Source organism: Cydia splendana, chromosome 15, assembly GCF_910591565.1.
Source record: "Cydia splendana chromosome 15, ilCydSple1.2, whole genome shotgun sequence".
NCBI classification, from domain to species: Eukaryota; Metazoa; Arthropoda; class Insecta; order Lepidoptera; family Tortricidae; genus Cydia; species Cydia splendana.
Window position 1 is genome coordinate 11,244,092 of NC_085974.1, and position 21,264 is coordinate 11,265,355.

Genomic DNA, 21,264 nt, shown 5'->3' on the forward strand with positions numbered 1-21,264 from the left:
TGTTTTCAGTAGTTCTACACGTCTAGAATAGCACATATTGCCGCACCTCGTGTGACTTCATATGTTACGTTGCATTTGATGTATGAAGTCGCGCAAGTTGCGGCAAGATGTGCTAGACGTGCTGAGTTGGTTTTGAATTTCTAAAAGTAAAATACACCGCAGTTATGTCATCTTCAGCTGTCAAACTATGAGTTTTGCTGTCACTTGTCAGTGAGTGAAGCAAAGCAAATGCTAAAATTAATTTCACAAAGCTCTCGCAATTCTGGCATTTACTTTTAAATTTATCAAAAATCTAGATTCTGCTAGATCTATATTGGTTCAAATCGAATATTTGTCATGGCAGACAATCCTAGTGGTGAAGCACTGTCGGATGCGGATAGGTTGAGAGGTAAATCCTTGAAAATTCTCGTCACATGTAATACTAGTTTAAAAAGGTTTATTTTTGTTGATAAACACAGTAAATCTTTGTATCTGGAATATAAATGAGTGCGTAGAGCTGTTACTTAGATCTATATAACGATTAAATAAAAGATTTCGGTGTAGATACTTTGTATTCTTAGCCGCATTTATTGTTATAGAGGACGAGCTAGCTCGAGAGCTGGAGCACAGTGACACCGATGAAGAAAATTCTCAAGAAATATCTCTAGAAATAGAGGAGAAGCTACTTAAAGATGAACCTGAATGTAAGACCTGTGCACAATTATAGTTATAGAACTTATAGAGTAGGGTTTCTCAAATCAAAATATACCACAGAAGCAATATTCGGTATCACATTCTGATTAGGGAAAAGTAATGGTTTTTTTTTCTATGGGGCATCTCGTCCAAGTCGGCCAACCCTCCTTATAAAAGGCAAACATTTTTCGCGTCATAAACACACACAACCACAGAAGTACTCTAACATGTACCCAGATGAGACATAATGCCTCCGACTGCTATAAACCTCTTACTCAATCATTTGGCACCTGTTATTATGCTTTCTTGATGTGCTATACAATTACTAGCAACTCCTTAGCGGTTTGTTTACCCCATTTTAAGAAACCTAGATGTAAAATAAACTAACAGTAGTTTAAAAAATTTGTAGATCAGAATTTTTTTATTGTAAAAATAATGACTAAATGTTATTTATACAAAACATTTCTATTACAGATACAACATTAGTAAATTATGAAGAGAGCATACAAAGTACAAATAAACCAGACAATGAAATCGTTGAGACATATTCTGACAACTCACAAAGTGTGGAAACAATCCACAGAGCCGACGAGCTCGGTAACATCTACCTGGACAGCGCGGAAACCTTCATAAACCCACAGGTTGATGATAGCATAACAGATCCCGCTGAGAACTTTGATTCCTACATGTCAGAATACAGATTTGAAAATGAAAATCAAACAATTGATAACACCACATTGCAAACAAATGAAGCGAGGAATGAAACAAGTGAACCAGACGAGTTAAAAGATAGTATAGTGTTGCCAGATATGAATGAGTTCCAGCAAAGTGAAGGAAATTATGACTCGCAAACGGCTGAAGACATGCTCATGAGTGAGCGAGAAAGGGAGAGGAAAAGTAAGAAAGAGTTAGAGGAAGAAGAAAGAGAAAAGATGCAGTAAGTTGTACATGCAATACATTTATTCTTTATTACTCACCAATATCAAAAGATACATGAAATACAAATTGAACTATGGTAGACAACAGGTGGTCTTACTGCTAAGGAGCAATCTCTTCCAGACACGTCCAATACATAGATTATTTCAACCCAACATTATGAATCATGCATGAACCAAAATAATGCTTTTGAAGCAATCAAAATACTTTCATACAAATTGTTGGGATGTGGTATTTTTACTTCAAGTTTCATTAGTTACAAATACATTGTTGATTTTCAGGGTACTAGTGTCAAACTTTACTGAAGAGCAACTGGACCGATATGAGATGTACAGAAGAGCTGCCTTCCCTAAAGCTGCAGTCAAGCGCCTGATGCAGACCATCACAGGCTGCTCTGTTGGCCAGAATGTTGTCATTGCTATGTCTGGTATAGCAAAAGTATTTGTAGGAGAGGTGGTTGAAGAAGGTTGGTATGATCCAGATCTTTGCAAGTACTGGGTGCCTAGCCAAGGTGAGAATTGTTTACACTACAATAACAAAACACTTTGTCTCTCTATCACTCTTCCATATTAGTGCAACAGTGACAGTTGCATTCACCATGGAGTGTAGACAATTGGCATGTTGACTACACACCCAGTAATAAACTAATACTAAGTATGTTTTTTCCAGTTACCTAGCTTTGTCAGCAGTGTCAGCACCCCCTTCAATCATACTGGCAATTTTAATAAACTACCCACATTCAATCTTGATTATACACTTTTGCGCTAGGGTTGTCACTCCGCTCACAAATAACAATATAAAAAAAGGGGAAACAAGTCCGCACACGAAGCGTAGTCGTAGCGTATGAGACCTCTGTCGTCATTACGACAGGCGTAAGCGTGAAGAACTTGTACGCAAACAGAACGATCACGCTTACGCCTACGCCTCGTGTGCTGAGGGCCATTCACTCAAATAAGGTTTAGAATTCTAGTCTTAGGCGTTTTACTAACATGATAAAAGTAAACGAATTTGAGCAAACTCTTATAAACCTTATTAATTCTACAGCCCTGGAAGTATTAGAGAAGTCTGGAGAAGCGGGCCCGCTGCAGCCCAAGCACCTGCGTGAGGCGCTGCGCCGACTGCGAATGAGGGGAACCATTCCCTCACGGAAGGTACACCGGAGTATGTTCAGGTCGTAACGTAATATTCTTGTAAGTAAACAATATTTAGAGAAAATGGGGTTGGCACCTGTCAAAGGTTTGCATAGATGGCGCCATCATAGCTTGCCCCTTTTTCTATGAGATTTGGCTTAACACATTCATTGCCCCCGACGCACATGTGCGTCCACCGTCATACAAGTTTGTTCCTAGGCCACGCCCCCTGGCAGTGAATGCTTTAACCCTTTTCCAGGTCGCACCAATCTACAAGGTTTTCCCAAAAAAATCCAAATATATTCCAATTAATCCAGCTTTGATGATTCATTTGAAGACAAGTCAAATTTCCCGAAAGTGCAATATAATTTAAATCTTAAATCGGAATGCTAAAGTTGAAATTCTAGTGGCGCGTATGTGGTCGATAAATCATACTATGCCTGGAAAAGGGTTAAAGGGCTGGCATCCAGGGCATAAAATTCCATTCATAAAAACAAAAATTTGACACAATTCTAGGGATTGACAGGGCAAGCTATGCTGGCGCCATCTGCTAAAAACTTCGACCCCGTTGCGTATGTATACTCAAAATCAAAGTTAGAAAAATAACAGATAGATGGTATTCCACCTGTTCAAATTGTTGGTCCAATGTGTATTTGCGTCTCATAGTTTGCTTCATGAGAGAGACGCAATGCACAACACAATGGACCAAGAAATTGGACAGGTGAAATACCATCCTAATGCAAGATCTGTCAGGTATCAAAATAGCTCTTGTAATTTAATCAATTAAGTCATGCACATTAGGGATAAGAGTATAATTTATTCAAGTACAATTTTTTGTTTTTGGTTTGTTAGTTACATGTATTTATTGTCTCTGTCATGTCAAAAAATGTTTTTACCATAGAGGTACAATAATATAGAGATGAAAAGGGGGACGGGCCAAATGACCGAACGAGATACACCTATAGAACTTTCAGTAGGAGTAGCAGAGAACGCGGTACTATTGCTTGTCCTTGTCCTTGTCACAGTCTCACTTTTTGTTTGTTCCCCACCATAAATTTAGTATGGGTTATGATGGGCAACAAATAACCCGACCGAATTACGTAGATTGTTTTTGGTATATTGTCAAGAATATTAAAACGTGTTTTTAATATTGTCGCATTACGTATGTTTTGTCCCTCACGGAGGCACGCGCACACCATTTCTATAGGATGCTACCTTCTATGGTTTAAACAATTAAATTTGAAATTTAATGTAAGTACGTAAGTTGACACCTACCCGTAATTTCTGCAGTAAAGTTATACTAACCATTTATGTGAAAAGAAGCAATAAACATTTTGTACATACTAATAAGTACTTATTAAGTAAAAACATAATATAAAATAAGTAGTAATGCTTAATTTGTTAAATTTGATAATAAATAGATGATAAAAAGTATAATTTATTGTTTAATTTGATGTTTAAAAGCTGAGAGATATTTATTGTACATATTAGTAATAACTCCGATTTAAATTAGAGGACGCAATAAAACACAAACGGTTTATTGAAATGTTAATTTATTACATGATAAATTGTTATTTTATTAAAACATAATATACAACAGTAACTAAGGATTACTCATAGTTCGAAAACTTTGAAAATAAAATCAGTCTTGTTAAAATGGCCAACTATTATGTAGTCTAGTAGACATTAGTGGAAATCCTTAGAAGGGCGTTCACAAATAATGATAAAAAAATAAAATAGCGTTGGCTAACAATCGCAAAACATAAAATTCACACAAAAAAATTCCATTCAAAATTCAAGGATGAAATTGGTACTTAAAATTAAGATTTATTCCTTGCGAGGAAGAGAACAGATTTACCAATTTGTTTCCGCGTATCACAGACATTTTGCATTCCAAAGCTTCCACTGGTCGTTTTGGCATTTGTTGGAATAAAAAAAAACTTCAACTAAAATAACGGAAATATCAACAGAACTTCGTAACGGTATCGAACAATATATTAATTTATATTTAATCTAGCTACATGGGAAGGCACAAATTAGTTTAGGAATTCGGTAACGAACATTTAAAAAGAGAAATAGTAGTAGTCGTTTTTATGTCCTACTGAATACAAAATTGTTATCCTTCATACAAAATATTTAAGGTTAAAACATTTTACAGTTTTGGTCTTGTTAACAGCGGTTTATATTGTAAAAATTAACTTTATTTTCTTCATATCATTGTATTAGACCATATTACATTATTTCAGATCTCATGATTTTCCAATACTACCAGATTCGTAAGATAGAGTCAATAATGATAAATTATGTAAATTACATAGCTCCGTGCATTTCACAATTGCAATACGAGCAATCTTTAAAGACGATCTTTTTCGTCAGACATCAAAACATGTCTGCGAAACAATAAAATAAAACATACAGTATATATAAAGCAAATTCTGCTCATCGAGGCACAGTTCCACATCAATACCAGCAGTATTTCGTCAGCTACACAGAATCCGAGCAGAACGAGCACAACCGGAGTCTTAAAAACGAAAAAGCTCGCAGTGCAGACTACTCAAAACGCAAAGCTTATCACACCCGGCTACTACTAAAGACTAGATCACGTCCGGCGCGGAACACATGATACCGTTCGCGCGTTTCACTTCTCATAACCGAACGACGATGCGCCGTGCGGCTCCGCATGTTCCGCGCTAGACGACGAGGCGCTTGACGCCGCACTCGATACAGAACTTGGCGGTGTCGACCGGGAAGCGACTGCCGCACTCGTGGCAGAAGCGCGACAGCCGCTGCGGCGCCTTGTGCAGCGACACCTCCGAGCTGCTCGAACTCAGGTCGGCGCGCGGCCGCCACGAGCCGCGCCGCGACGACGCAAGGGAGCTTACACGCTTCTCTGAAATACACGCAGGAACTTCTTTAGTATTCCTTCCTTCATGTAGTGTTTAGTGTGTTAGTAACCTAGTTATGGGTAGATTTTTACAGGTTCTTGATTTTATTTTGTACTTTTATGAACTGTGTAAATTCTCTAATAATAAATATAACGAAGTTCAGATTTTTTAGAATGAATGGCTTAGGCTTACCATGGGCTTGGTTTTCGACTTCTTTGTACGGCGCGTGTTCCGGCGGCGGTATGGGCTCTTCCATCTCCGCCGACCGCTCCATCGCTAAGAATTCCTCGCTGGAGACGGATCGTATTTCGTCTTTCGCACTCCCGCTGGAGTCCGAGCCCGCCGGTATTCTCTCCAACGACGACGGACCGTTTAACTCCTTCGGACATACCGTTAGTTTCGAAGGAGATATCCTATTTAAGCTAAAAAACAGACAAAAAGGTGTAAATGAATTGGTACATGATAAAATCTGTTTTTCAAGCTGTTTCTTTAAGATTACCTTCATCAACATGTAATTGCATGCTATTAGATAATTAAGGATAAATTTCGTTTCGACAGGCGGATGTTTTTCGTCACAAAAGAACTACAGTACCTGACTAACCTGCTATAAGCCGAGTCGTTGCTGGTGCTGGATTTCCCATTTGGCGTGTGGTTCCCGTTGGAATTCCTCTCAGACTTTCCATTTTTCCGCTGCGTTTTACTCCTCGATTCCTTTTCCGTCCCTTTGTGTACATGTGCATTGTAATTGATGATATTTTTGTTCGATTGGTTAATTTGATTCTTCTCGAATTCGTAGAACTTGTCGAACTCTTTCAAGGATTGCATAATGTCTTGTTCGAGTTGGTCGGATTTGTGCCGCGTGTTCCCGCTTTCCGTTTTCGAGACCTTCTTGTGGATGGAGTCGAGGAGGGAAGTGGAACGTTTGACGGAGGATGGGAAGAGGTTTTCGCTCACGATATTGTTACTGCTAAAATTGAAAGGCTTGTTGGTAACTGGGGTGAGACTGAGACCGTTACTATTGGGATTAACTTGTTTAGGAGTGGAGCTAACACTACTAAAAGCTGAAGTCCTATTGCTACCGTTGAGCTCAGACTGCCTCACAACCCTAGTGGTAGAACTACAAGTTCTTTTGTTTTCAGATTTCTTTTTATGAATTTCTTCGTCAAAAGTAGTCATGAATTCTTCGAGGTCAAATTCCTCGAAGACAGACTCCTCATCCCTAGCTAACGTTTTAGACTTAATGCTTTCTTCCAAAGAAGACATTATTTTGTCGTATTGGGCACTTAAATTGTCTACCGGGGCAGCAACCAGCTTATTAGTATTAGTGTTGTTGTTAACTTTGTCTTTTTCCGCTTTGATTTGTGAATCAATATTACCGTTTAATTCATAATTATGAATATGTGTTTTGCTGAAAGAATCAAATTTAGACGGCAAGTTTTCTGTGGTAAGAAGGGACTCCATACTACTGATAATGTCGGGATTGTTTAGAATTGTGTTTACATTAATGGGCAAGTTATCATTTTCATTAATAAGTCTGGGATCGATGTAATTACTGTCGGTCATGGACGAATTATCGTCTGCAAGGATTGCATCTAGGTTTACGAAATTTTTCTTTTCTTCTTCATCTCTCTTTATTTTGTCAAGTTTTACAGGCTGTTTTATGGTAGTTGGCGTGAAGCTATGGTACATAGAGGTTGCTATCTTCGGGATTTTATCTTTTGGTTTTGGAGTACTATAATTAGATGTGGTGTAGCTTGAGAACGATCTATTAAGGCTGCTGTTGCGGTTGAAGTTTGTTTTGTCTGTCATGCTAATATTTTCTTTACTAGATTTAGTAAAGGTTGTGTTCAGTTTTTGACTAGGCTTTTTTTCATTTCTGTTAAGTCTAAAAGAGCTACATCTACCCCCGAAACTGCTAGTGTTCGTGTTATTATCGTTGTTCGTGCTTCCAAAAGATTTCATTCTTTGCAGAGTAGGAGTTTTTTGGTATGTTTTGTTAAGAGTGTCTTTTATCATTTTGGAATTTTCAGTGCGAAGTTGTGATAATGGGGCTTTGTCCCTGGCAGGACGGAGGATGGGAAGAGTGCGGGTGAGGTCTTTGGAAGAGTTAAGCATCTTTTTAGGGATATCGGTATCTGAAGACAGGAGCTCTTTCATTTGCCTAGCGGCTGATACGAATGGGTCGTAACCGTCGTCCAGTCTGAAATAAAATTATTACACTCCTAGTAAAAAGTACTCACAAATTACTATTAGATATAATTTAGAATTATTGTTTATAACACAGGTACCTTTTGAACTACTTGCCAACCTGAAATAGAAATAATTAATCGTTATGAGTAAGGATAGGAATTGGAGTTTAAAACTTAACCTTGCGCTTTCTATCCTTGGCAACTTTAATGGCGGCGCCTCAGTCGATATAGATTGATCGTCGCTATCACCAACGTTCTCTGCAACTATGAAGGTTCTGTTGTCTGCGTTGTCTCGACTTTGTTCACGTAGTAGGACACATTTTCTATTAGATTTAAAAATCTTTTGCATTCTTTTCTTTGTGCAAGCCACTTTGGGTTCAGGTTTATTCGTCACCGTTATGGAAGGCAATTTTGCCGTGGAATCTTCGTCGTTGTTACTGATTATTTTATTTTCCTGCTGTTTATAGTGTTTTAAACCATAAACTGTGATATGTTCCATGTCAGAAACATCTTGGTTCTCTTTTTTATCAGATTTTCGGTCAGTGTGTGTTGCGGAATTTAATATAACGGTATCGCCGGCTCTTTGTAACAATTGTTTCAAATCAAGTTTTAAGTCTTCAAAAGTGTCAGAAAATTGTTTCGTTTTGTCTGTATCATCTGCATTGTCCAAATTTTTGTTGTTCAGTGTTTCCAGTGAAACAGTTCTTGGTGTATGTAAATTGTCGATATGTTTTTCCAAATCGAGCTCCATCTGATTTTGAGAATTTATCATTTCATCGGTTAAATGCATAAACTCATCTAAATCTCCTGGATTTTCTGTGAATTTTGTGTATGTATCACCACTCCCATGCCTGCGTCCAGATTGATTATTTTCAGCACTATTCTCTTCTTCATATTTAGTTTCATCAGAATTGTCTAAATTATCGCCACTGGCATCATGTTCAAAGCTATCTTCAAAATGGTCACCAGACAGATCAAGTTTTTCTTTTCCGTTGTCATCATCCTCTATAACTTTAAATGAATCAATCGGTTCTGATTTAGAAAGAAAGTTAGCTGAGAAATGATTGTCACTTTCATCAACATCATCGTTTTCCACTTTGCATGTATCGTTTGAAATTTCTGGCGTATAATTATCAGATTTATTAATTGTTGTTGTTGTAGAACTTGTTGTAGCTTGGGTGTTATACGAGCTATCAATTGTTGAATTTTTATACAGGAGTTCTACTGTGTTATCGGTTATATTATCTTTTGCTTTCCGGGCACTTTCAACAAGCGATGTTCTATTTTTATTATTACAACTTTGAGCTTTTATATCTACATTTTCGTGGATAACACATGGAATACAAAAAAGTTCTGTGTTGATGCCGACTGTTTGACAAAATTTAGTTTCTCCAACAGAATTGATAGTAACACAGTCATCTAAACTATCAATGCTCATGCTATTCTCTTTAGGTAGTGATACTGTATCCCGCCTTGTATTATTTTTAGTATTTTTTTCTTTATTTCTGCCTTGCTGCGTTATTTCCTTGGACTTTAAAACAGTGGGTTTAACTTTAGCGTTGAGTTTTCTTTCAGTTTTCTGTATTACTCTGGAAGGCTCTGTTTTTTCAATGGGTTCAGCTATTTCATCTTTAAGTTTTACATTCTTGTTAACGACCCTCTTCAGGACCGGTATTTGTCTCTTCTCTTTCCGTTTCTTCTGCTCTTCTTCTTTTTCCTCGGCAGCTTTCGCTTGTCGTTTACTATATTTATTTGCAATTTCTTCCAGCTTCTTTAATTGTTGCTCTTTTTTAATATTTCGAGGTTGTTTCATCTTATCTTGCAGTTTTTTTGGATTAAGATCGGCGATTCCTTGTTGGATTTTAGGAAGATTGGGTTCTTTGGAGTTTCTACGGAAGGGGAAAGGAAGGTAGTATAGATTGTTATTTAACTTAGCGAACAAACAAGGAGACAGGAACGCAAATGTGCAAAAAAACATCGAAAGAAAAATAACCACCACTTCCTTTCCCCTTATTTGCTAACTAAAACAAACAAATGCCCCTTAAAATTATAGGCCTCACCTGGAGCTGCTAAGATCCCTTGCCAATCTAGCTTGCCGCGCTTTAACGTTGGCATCGCCTGAAGAATTATGTTGAGTGTTTCTAGGGTTCCGAATAACTGGCACGTGCGGGGACGGTTCGTCATTACAATCATTGCTCGACATGGATTCTGTAATGGACAAATATATAATAACATAAATTATCCGTCGTTAGATATGACTTGAAATATGAGTGGTGTTATTCGAATGGACATCTCGGAAAAAATTGAATGAATACGTGCGCGTCGTGATACTTTACTCGATGATTCATCGGGTATAGAAGGTGTCCCAAGAAGTAGTGATATACTGAAGCTGGGAGGTAGAGGACCTAGAGGGCTATCTGAATCACCCCCATGTATGTTCCGCGATTTTTCGTATTTTCGGAGTTATGAGCTTTTTCACCTATCGCCGAGTACGATGAGATTTTTATTTATGGTGACGTGAATTATTACGGTAGATGCTTGATTTTTTTTGTGTGCTAAGCTGATAGATAGGCCAATTCAGTATGGTAACATTTACTATCGTTAGATCTTTAAATGGAATTAAAAAAAATACGAAAAATCGCGGAACACATGGGGGTGATTCAGATAGCCCTCTAGGTCCTCTACCTCCCAGCTTCAGTATATCACTACTTCTTGGGACACCTTGTATATCGCATATCGGTCCGGGAGGGAGTATAGATTACTTTATATTGTAGAAATTCGATGAATCGACCAATCAATAATTGTATTAGTAAAAAATGTAGACCTGAAGCCCTGGCGCGGCGTCGTCCGTCTCCGCAGTCCCGCGGCGGCGGCGGAGACACACCGCGCGACGACTCCACCGACGCCGAGCGGCTCAGAGACGACTTGTCGCGGCTCTGAGACGATCTGGGAATACAATTACATTGTTTACTTATTGTATTTATATCGTAACTTAGTGCATGAGGCTCTAGCAAAATCAAAGAAATGATGTCCGAGTCTTTTATTTTTTAACTACTTATCGAAAATGTTGGTATTGTGGAGCAGCCAATGTCCTGTATGTACAATGTTGGATACTAAATAACATTAACCGTTGTTTGAAAACAAGACAAAAGGAAGGTAGCTTTTTGAAAAAAAAAAAAGCTTTGCAGACCCATTGTTGAGCGGTTGAGCAACCTTATGCTATGTGCAAGCGTTATAACGCTGTATTGGCGTAGCCGGTAGGGTTATCAAAGTTCACGTAATAAATCTTAACACATTCGACACCGCGTACCCGACTCTCGGGCACTCGTAAACTTTACTCAGATGCCGGCATACCCGCTAGTCGGGCAAGAGCTATAAACCTACACGCGACGCCGAAGTGCCCGACAGGCGGGCAAGCATTGCATCTTCACTACCTCAGGGCTGCCACTGCCACTAACAGAAAAAATTGTAAGTCTTCTGATTATTATGTGGTCGAAAAGTTGGTACAGTTGATTATTATATTTTATTACTTCACTTTGTATTTTTATTTACTTTACCTAATGCGATTACAAAATAAAAATTCTTATTAGTTGGTTACGTGAAATTGCATACACGGGTATGTATCAATAGGAGTTAGAATTAGGAGAAGAACAAAACGGGGAGCCTAAACAGATGAGACAGCAGATTTAATTTTATCCACGTACTTATACGAAAGTTACTTGGCACAGCCCTGAGCGTCCGCCGCTTGCCCGACTAGCGGGTTCGCGGCGTGCGGCATTGAGTTGCACGTCGTTGCCCGACTAGCGAGTACTGTCGGTTTCTGGGGTATTGTTTGAAATTTTGCCTGGTTGCGAAAGTGTTAAGGAAAGCACAAAAAATTTAACAACGAACCGTCTGCCTCTCGCAAGCGGCGCTTTGTACTGTGTGCGAGCATTAAGCCTCTGCTTCGCGTCGGTGATGTGCGGCGGCTGCACGGGCGCGGCGGGGAGGATCTTGGCCTTGTCGGCGCACCACTCCACGTGCCTCTCGAAGGCGCGCATGCCGAACGCTCGGTTGCAGTGCGGGCACTTCTGCAGGTCGGCTGACGGCTGAAACGATCACGGGGTGCGTTAAAATTAAAACATACATTGATCACCAACAAAACACTCATTGATCCTTTGAACGCCACGCCTGTCGTGTGCGCCGCAACGTGAACCTTGTCGGAATGCACGAAAGTTGATATTTGGCTGAAGCAGAGCGCGTCAGTTACGTCTTTGGCGGTTAAAAGATTAAGCATAACAAAAACCAACTTTTCACCAGTGGCGGCGCTTAAACCGTACCTACATGAGTAGCCCAGAGCATATTAGGCTTGCTTTTTCTTCAAAACCACTGAATTAGGCAAGCCGGTGGGAACAAAATTTCCATGGACGCCCCGCCACTGCTTAGCCTTCATGTTAAAATATGATCTTGAGTAAAGCTCAGGACGTAAACAAAATAGAACCAGGATATATGGGATTCCAAAAATAAATAAACTTCGTTGACGCTTCTATGCAGACATAACTAAGTTAATTTCAATAATAACGCGCGTGTTATTTTAAATTTAAATGTTATTCATAACATTTTACGAACGATTCTCTTTAATAGCCGCAGCCGTTCATTCAAATATGTTAATTATGGCAGTTACACTATGTGGAATATTAATTTTGTTCGAGGTTGTTTTTACTAGCTTACTTCACTTGGTACACAATACCTACCTACATGAGAAATGGTAATGAGTTATAATTAACATCACAGTATGGCAGCAGCATATGACCGTCGGTACGCAGTTCGTTGTGTCAAGTTACAAAACTTGCAACATATACTTAATACAATACTGCAATATGTGACATGACAAAGCTCTCTAATATATCTGACAGCTCTGCCTCTCCGTTGAGATATTGTGCGGTGAGTTATTGGTTGTGTTGAGCGAAAAATCGTCTTGCGCTTTACCTGTAGGTACCTATTTTCCATCAACGACAAATAGTTTTAGAAACTAAATGATATGAAGATATTGATTTCTAAAACTGTATAATTGTACGAAAGTTTTTTTTAATGGTCTCCGAAGACCCACAGTTTAAGAACTTTACAAGATCGATGATTCATTGATGCCACAGGAATAAAAAGCGCAATTTCAGTGAAGCGAACATGCGTCTATTGTGTAGTAGGTGACTGTACATTTGAGCCAGTACAACAGTAGGTTTTTTGTGTAGCGTCGCCGAAATATCTATTGAAATGGTGTTTTTTTTTCTCGACATCAATCTTGGACGTCGGATCGTCATTCAATCTGACCTGTCCGTTAGTCTGTCAGTTTTATTGCGAAGTATTTGTTTTGAAATTGGCATTAAAATATGATATTGAATTATTCACGTATTATTTGTTTTAAAATAACAAACTTCATATTATTATTTTAAATACCTTCATGATGTTAGTCCTGATTGACTGCGGTTTGGGCTTCGGCGTCGCTTTGGCAGTGTTCGGCGGACTTTTTTCCAAAAACGGGCTGTTCTCAGGCAACCCAAAGTTCTTTGGCAAGTACTGCTCCAAATCCGTACCTGTAATTACCATTACAAGATAAATATAAGCTTTGTTACATTTAAAATACAGTTCCTATTCTATTGTATCATTCAGTTTATTAAGGGGCCGGTATATGACGTTTTCGATTTAGACCTCACTTTGTGACCATAATTTGTTCAATAAATGTTTAATAATTGCATTAAATTACACGTAAATTTGTTCACGAAGAAACCGTGTACCGACTCTTCATGCCATTATATTTTTAATTTGCTGTTATTCTCTACAAATCGACACTAAAAGTATCAAAAAATCATAATATGGAGTTCCGTTTGAGACAGAAGCAAAACAATTTTGCCTTTGACAGTAATTGAATTATTGTATGTTTTTGAAAGCTAGAGAACTCAACTACCAATTTATTATCGATTTATATTTTTACTCACAAAGACAACACAGAAATTCAATCTCAATGTAAACTTTCGAACAATTTCCATACATTGACGCCATCACTCAAAATTCTTCTTTGACTCAGATGCCCGTTGGGCTCGAGTCAAAGCAGACGTATAGCTCCTTTGACGCTAATGACAGCTGCTTTAGACAATTATATTGACATTAAATCATATACGCATACGAGAACGTATACCAGTAGATAAATTGTATTTCAAAAAATAGGGTAAATAAATAACAGCTCGCGTCTCATTTCAAATTTGATTTGCTATTATTTACGGGTCATAATGGTCGAAAACCGCAGTAAACTAATTTGAAACATTACGATTACAGTCGAATTTAAGTATTATGTTACTTCAAAACCCGCTTAAAATGAAAAAAAGTTTAAATACTCATCTTTACTGATTGGGATTAATTTTCATTATGCTGGTATTAATTTTGGGTAATTTTAAAAACATATATGACTTCTGTACGTCAATGAATTTTGATGACAATTGTAATTTTGTATTTATATTAGAGAACTTTTATCTTAAAATATTGCCTATTAACCGGAAGCGTTATGTAATTCGTATAAGTAATACCAGAAAGCCTTGTACCTAGATCTGTAGGTAATACCATGGAACATGGATTACGACGAATAAATGATTATGTAGGTATATGCCGTTCGTTCCGTCTATATGTATAATGCGTCTACGTGCTGTTCTCTGAAAATCTTCAAGAAACTTCAAGAAAAAATAAAGGCTAGACCAGCACTAAGTATTAGCGAGTTTTTGCGGCTTTGGAGACCGAGATAAAGCTTACAGGCCAATTACCGCTCCGGCCTGGTTATTGTTATGTATACCTATGTATCGAATGTTATATAAATTTACTATAAAAAACAATGTTTTATTTCAATTAGGTCTACATTTTGCGCAGATTTGAAGTATTTTCGTACTAAACTTGAAACTTTCGTTGAAACTAAATAAAATAATTATTCCAAATGTACAGTCACACAACGAAGGCCGCAAAAATATCTGACAAGATCTTATTTGTAGTGTAGTGTGTAGACCCATAAGAGCATGTCACATATTTTTGCGGCCTTCGAAGAGTAACATATTATTGCAGGACTGTACATAAATGTTTCGATGATTTTGAGATTATTTTCCAAGTTCACATTTCTCAACTGATTCTCCGGAAAAATTGTAAGCAGGTTCGATAGAATTATCCTGTTTCGCTGGAAAAAGTTCAAATAGGCAAAAATTTTAAGGACTAAGGCGCTAGTAGGGTCTGTGACACTTAAGACCATTGAGATTACGCCACGTAACTATCGACAACTACATCATAAAGGCTACGATCGAAGTTATTCAGCACTAAAACAATACCGGTATAATTTATTGATTTATTTTCATTTTATTAATTTAATAGCGAAACAAACATCGAATATACCACATAAAAGTAAATCAGTAAAGATACCTATGACACCTATGTACCCCTAACATTATTAGCCAACACTGTTTCCACTTAAGCGGTATCCAGACTGGTCAATTTTTCGCCAATCTGATTAAATTGCCCGATCGAATCAGGACGTGCGGATACAAACACCAATTCGGCTCGCTGAATTCAACCGCCGATAATGACCGATAAAATGAGGTGCGGATGCAAGAATACCAATTTGTGATGCTAGTATTTTCGTTCTGGAGCATTTTTTCAATTTAGAAGGCTCTAATATCACCATAAATCTAAAATTGGTGATTAAATTGGAGATTGGCGCCAATTATTTTCCTGATCAAATCGGTCGATTTGATCAGGCCCGTCTGGATACCAATTTATATATTTTTATATTTTATTTTTATACGCCAAAATGGAAATGCCACCCTGCCGAAACTTTATTTATTTAAATTCCCATTGAATGGATTTTGCGCCTTATGAAAGTAAATAACATTTTACATCTGACTTAATGACATATTGTTTTATTCGCTTTAATTTTACAAAACGCGAATCTCGACAAAGCAATATTAAGTAGTAAAACAGTCAACAATCAAATGAATTAAATAGGTACGTCACATGTGACATGAACAGACAAGGAAAGCAAGATTAAATGTATTGTTTCTCTTTCATCTTTCAATGGAACGCTTTTACAGTCTCTGTTCCTCAAAGGAGGCTAGTGGTCAATTCTAAACTAAAAGTCCAATCTTAAAAAAACATGATGAGTCACTGACCTGTCCCAGTAAAGTGAGGTAGTGTGCGTGAAGTGCGCTTGTGTGTGAAATGGGGTAAATTGACAGAATCTGAAATTTTACCCACCGCTACCGTCGCCTTAATAGAAGACATGACGCATTCCTATATAAGGTCTAGACACAGATTAATTCGCATTCGTACAAATCACAATCTCAAGTAAACATTAGACAAAGGCATGCTATTCTACTGAAACTCACACATTTGTGCAACAAACATTTTATGTTATGCGAAAATGAAATGACGAAATGCGATGTTTGCAACATTTTGCTTACATTTTAGCTCGGTGCGAATGTCAGCGATTATCAGATTATCACTGTAAAATTGATACTGAGATTACAACTGACTTCCGAACTAAGATGTGATGAAACCTACTCTAAGAATGAACCCATCTAGATATATATAGCACTAACTGGTTTGTCCTAATGGGCACTTGCCCTAACGATCAATTGTCATAACGATTATTTTCCATAAGTCTTAGGCTAACCATTACAGTTAGCCTAAGACTCATTTGTCCTAAGCATTTGTACCATAACTATCAAGATCCCTAATGTTTTTTACCATATTCTTCGAAATCCCTAACAATGTTTGGCATAAAATAACAACTGTTTTGACCTAATGGCTATTGCCCTAATGATCAATTGTCATAACAGTTACTTTTCCTATTGATCAATTGTCATAACAATTACATTCCATAATGCATGGTTAGGAACTGTTGCCATAAAAGTGGGTTAGGTTAGGTTAGAACTGTGACCCTCGCAAAAACGAACTGCTGCCACAAAAGTGGGTTAGGTTAGGTTAGAACTGCGATTCTTGCAAAAACGAACTGTTGCCACGAAATTGGGTTAGGTTAAGGTTAGAACTGTGATCCTCGCAAAAATTAACTGCTGCCACAAAAGTGGGTTAGGTTAGGTTAGAACTGCGAACATTGTAAAAACGAAACGAAATAGGGAAATCAAAATTAGGGCATACGAGTGTTAGGTCAAGCAACGATAGGCCAAGTAAAATTAGGTAACATGATGTTTAGGATATATAATTTTTAGGCCTAACAATAATTAGGCAAAAAAAGAATTATGCTACATAACATGAGGATAAATACTCAATATGGAAAGTGCCATTAGGGAAAAACATATTAGGACAAAAAAAAACCGGGCAAGTGCGAGTCGGACTCGCGCACGAAGGGTTCCGTACCATAATGCAAAAAAAAACGAAAAAAAAGCAAAAAAAAAACGGTCACCCATCCAAGTACTGACCACTCCCGACGTTGCTTAACTTTGGTCAAAAATCACGTTTGTTGTATGGGAGCCCCATTTAAATCTTTATTTTATTCTGTTTTTAGTATTTGTTGTTATAGCGGCAACAGAAATACATCATCTGTGAAAATTTCAACTGTCTAGCTATCACGGTTCGTGAGATACAGCCTGGTGACAGACGGACGGACGGACGGACGGACGGACGGACGGACAGCGAAGTCTTAGTAATAGGGTCCCGTTTTACCCTTTGGGTACGGAACCCTAAAAATCGGCCATTCGATAATAGGGAAACCAAAATTAGGGTATACGAGTGTTAGGACAACTGATCATTATGACAAACAATATTAGGGAATGCAAAGATAGGAGAAAAGAATTTAGGGATTCAGATATAGATCCCCTATAAAACTACCCTTTTTTTTTAATTGTAAATGCTTAACGACCCGTGGACATGGGCACTTTATTTTTTATTTTAACCGGCCTTAGAGTCATCATGACTTGATAGCAGGCGGTTATTGAACATGTCAAATGGATGCGGTCTCATCAATGGGAACTTTTAACTGATGTTATCAAAGTTGTATTTAATTGATGTGCCTACCTAAATATAAAATTGTACAAAAACATCAATAAACAAACGAGATTTGATTTTAAATATCATAATCCAGTAGGTTTTAGGAAAACGCACGATCGTAGGCGTTCCAAATTATCAATAAATAGTAATACCTATGCAAATAAGGATAGAGAAACAAGCCAAGATAATATTTAGAATGGGGCCCGTGAGTTAGTAAGACGTACACAATGTTCACAGGATTGAGGTTGCAGTTAAATTAGAGATGACAGATAATGACAGTTGACAGTATATGGTTAACGCACCACCCACTCACCGGTATTAACACCATTCGCCGCTGGCAGCCCTTTTACCCACAACAATAAGGCATAAGTCAATATACATAAAATAAATACATGCCCGTATATGTATTTAGTTAAAATATAACATAAATAAAATAGTGGTACCCTGGGGATTATTCCGAAAAATCTGCTATTAAAAAGGTTATCGCCGCAGCTATGTTACGAAAACAGCGATACTTTTTTTTTCGTATTCGCAATTTTTTTTCGTATTAAGTATAAATGTATATTCTCTCTCTCTCTTTGAAACAATATAGATTTTGTACGCTTAATGTGCGATTAAAGATTAGATGTAAATATGTACAATGTTAATGTACTTATTTATGATAGTTATGATACCACCGATCTGGTTGGATGATTAAGCAAAAGGGTACGAAAGGTAAGGTTTTCTGCCTTGTCAGATATTATGTTATGATAGCATTAGCATTGCATCTGAACTAATAGTAGAATAGTAGATCTATAAACAACAGAATAAGTTAAACTAGATTTTCGGAATTTCCCTAAAGGACCTGAATGGAAAAAAAAAACTATATAAAAACGTCAAATTTAAAAACCAAATGGAAAATTTAATCCGAAAGATGCAAATGATATACAGCAGTAATATTGTTATTTATTAGTAACCCTTCTACCTCGAATTTTATGAACAACAAAAGCGTGCATACCTTCGCGTCTCTGTCGGGAAGAGTCGAATGTCTTCCTTTTCTTCGCCGCTGTCTTCTCGCATATTTTGACATGTTTGGCGAGTGACTCCGGCACGAAGGTCCTCGCGCATACCGCGCAGGGGATAAGCCTGACGGGGCCCGAGGGCTCTGGGGCCACGGGGACTATGGGGTGAGTGGGGACCGGGGGGGACGGCGGGGGCCCCGGGCGGGCCGGCGGCGGCGTGTGCGGGATCTGCCGGAAGGTTTCGTCGCTGCTTGGCGTGTTCGGCGTGGTCGGGTCCGGCGTCACCGAACGTGAAGACTTCGAAGAATGGTGCCGCTTCCCTGTGAACAAGCAATATCTTTAAGGTCTAACCTTATTACTGAAGAATATATATTAACCTATCATTACTATTGCTTCCTTCCTTTCCTTCCTTCCTTTCCTTCCTTCCTTCCTTCCTTCCTTCCTTCCTTCCTTCCTTCCTTCTTCCTTCCCTCATCCTTTTAACGTTATCTCATTTGTAATTTCTTCTCAGTGTCAAATCAACAATAAGAGCTATATACGAATTGACCATTAGTAGACCTTTTTCATATTTTCACAAAGTATTGAAATATTTAGTCACATATTGGTCACATGTTTGTTTGTGTGTTCATTGACATATATCTACCTATTAGTTTAAAAATCCTCGCTTATTATTTGTTACGTTTCACAATAAATACGGAAACTAAATCATACCAAACACTCGGCTCACTCTAGGAAATACCCACAAACATAATTATTGACTTTTAGCGTATGTCCGCGAAGGTCAAGTCCAAAAAACTGGACGATTGTAACACTAACCGACATCTTGAATCACTAGCAAAGTTAACATCTTCTCTCCCGGAGTTCCCAAATCCAAATACCAACAGGTGTAATGCGATGGATGAATGCTGAACTCTAACTATCCGAAAGGGCTAAAGTCGAAAAAACGTTGTCACCGCAAACAAATGCGACCATCATGCCATGACGCAAGCCGGCCACAACCTCCATATTGATTAGGTAAATTACAGCCTAGGTCACGCGATCTTAGCTATACTGTAATAATAACACCAGGCTAATATAGCCGCCGTAATAGCAGGTTTTTATAGAGATGCAATTCAGATTGTGGTCAAAAGCTGGGTGTAAGAAAATCCGTCGTGTTCCGTCTGAAAATAGCGGCGGACATACTAAGAATTACTTATCAAGGAAGTTCAGTGCCTAAGACATCAAGAGTACTCCTTCTTTATAATATTAGAGGCGATGACTGAGCAAATCGTTAAATTCGACGAAAGACATTGGCGAAAACACCGAGTACTTAGTACTTATTAGAATCGACGTGGGGGCTCTTGGTTAATTAATTCTAAGTGGCCAGTGTCGCTGAGACCGCTTCCTTTTCATGCTCGCATTCGTAAATGACACCTCATTCCGGTAATACTCACACAGCTACAGCTGGTTTATGCTTATGTAATATTTAAACGCGAATTCTTCACAAGGTAGTAGAACCAGAAATGCGACCTTGAATTCGCATAAATTATGAACAATTGACAGTTTAATGGTAGTATTTATTTGAATATTTATCGTTTATCGGAGCCATCGGAGGCTAAACAGAATCCAGACGTAAGATTACGTGATCGTAAATCATATAGTTTATCAATAAACTGAGATGGCCGTGTGTTTAAACTTATTTATATTTAGCGCAGGCAAGTCGAACGCAAAGTTAAACCAGTGTTACTAATTGTAAGAAGGCAAGACCTTACGGATGCACTTAGCCTCGTAAGACCCAGGGCAATTTTGGCGCTTTTGAATTTGGAACTTTCTTTTATTTCTATGTGGTTTCAAAACTCGAATTTAATTTGTACTGGTACAAGTACACGGGGACTTACGAGGCTATACCTACTGCGTTTCTTTTGAATCAAATCGTTATCAAAGAGCGCACTAGGGGGCTACTGCAAACATCAAAATATCAATCGCTTTTCCTCTAGGTACTTGAGTGACAGAGGTCAAAATATAAATTGTATATTTACCAATTTCGCGGTAGACTCCCTGGTTCACTTCAGCGTATGACTAGCCTGCTCTTGGTTAGAGGTTAGAATGCCACTCCTGACGCGGGTGGGTGAACTCTTGTATGCAGACGCAGGCGCATAGGCCCGGTAGGAACACACATGACGGTCGAGTGGTCGCACACGACCGGGTTGCTAATTGATTTTTGTAACACGGTCCCCATCATATAGGTAGTAAGAAGAATGGTTTCCATTAAGATTCTGGATGCGCGATAAGGCGTTTTCTGTTAATTGTTCTGTGGAAACTGGCAGGTAGAAAAAAATACCCATAATTAGCCGTAGCCTGAGTTGTTTCTGGAAGAAATAAGTTCGTTGCACTAGCATGGACATCATAAAAATAAATCCAAAATTATTATTATACCAGACCAGACCTATGTATATATGTG

At 38.2% G+C, this 21,264-nt stretch overlaps 2 protein-coding genes across 9 annotated transcripts in view; one reads left to right on the plus strand and one right to left on the minus strand.

Moving 5' to 3' along the window:
* The first annotated feature begins 221 nt into the window (after positions 1-221).
* Positions 222-2,932, plus strand: LOC134797629 (transcription initiation factor TFIID subunit 11). Its single transcript, XM_063769961.1, has 5 exons — positions 222-388; positions 579-683; positions 1,147-1,609; positions 1,890-2,074; positions 2,653-2,932. Exons 1-5 carry the CDS (start codon positions 337-339, stop codon positions 2,784-2,786), a joined length of 939 nt encoding a protein of 312 aa, XP_063626031.1. The 5' UTR covers positions 222-336; the 3' UTR covers positions 2,787-2,932.
* A 1,342-nt stretch (positions 2,933-4,274) lies between these two features.
* Positions 4,275-21,264, minus strand: part of LOC134797624 (centrosomal protein of 170 kDa protein B-like) — a 55,490-nt gene continuing 38,500 nt past the window's right edge. For 3 of the 8 annotated variants that reach the window (XM_063769951.1, XM_063769945.1, XM_063769947.1), the window contains 10 exons: positions 18,821-19,144; positions 18,137-18,166; positions 13,246-13,382; positions 11,704-11,900; positions 10,637-10,758; positions 9,873-10,020; positions 7,992-9,701; positions 6,216-6,590; positions 5,816-6,045; positions 4,275-5,628 (listed from right to left, as the gene is read on the minus strand). In XM_063769951.1, coding sequence (XP_063626021.1) covers positions 5,429-5,628; positions 5,816-6,045; positions 6,216-6,590; positions 7,992-9,701; positions 9,873-10,020; positions 10,637-10,758; positions 11,704-11,900; positions 13,246-13,382; positions 18,137-18,166; positions 18,821-19,144 — 3,473 coding nt within the window. In that variant the 3' untranslated portion in view covers positions 4,275-5,428. Of the gene's footprint in view, positions 5,629-5,815; positions 6,046-6,215; positions 7,824-7,991; positions 9,702-9,872; positions 10,021-10,636; positions 10,759-11,703; positions 11,901-13,245; positions 13,383-18,136; positions 18,167-18,820; positions 19,145-21,264 lie in introns of all 8 variants that reach the window. The other 5 variants (XM_063769946.1, XM_063769950.1, XM_063769954.1 and 2 more) reach the window with 5 other exon arrangements.

Excerpts from the sequence above, each read along its gene's own strand:
- LOC134797629 (XM_063769961.1), top strand. The coding sequence starts at position 337 with ATGGCAGACAATCCTAGTGGTGAAGCACTGTCGGATGCGGATAGGTTG. Across the intron at positions 684-1,146 it reads ACTTAAAGATGAACCTGAAT|ATACAACATTAGTAAATTAT; the intron begins GTAAGACCTGTG and ends TTTCTATTACAG. Across the intron at positions 2,075-2,652 it reads AGGAGAGGTGGTTGAAGAAG|CCCTGGAAGTATTAGAGAAG; the intron begins GTTGGTATGATC and ends TTAATTCTACAG.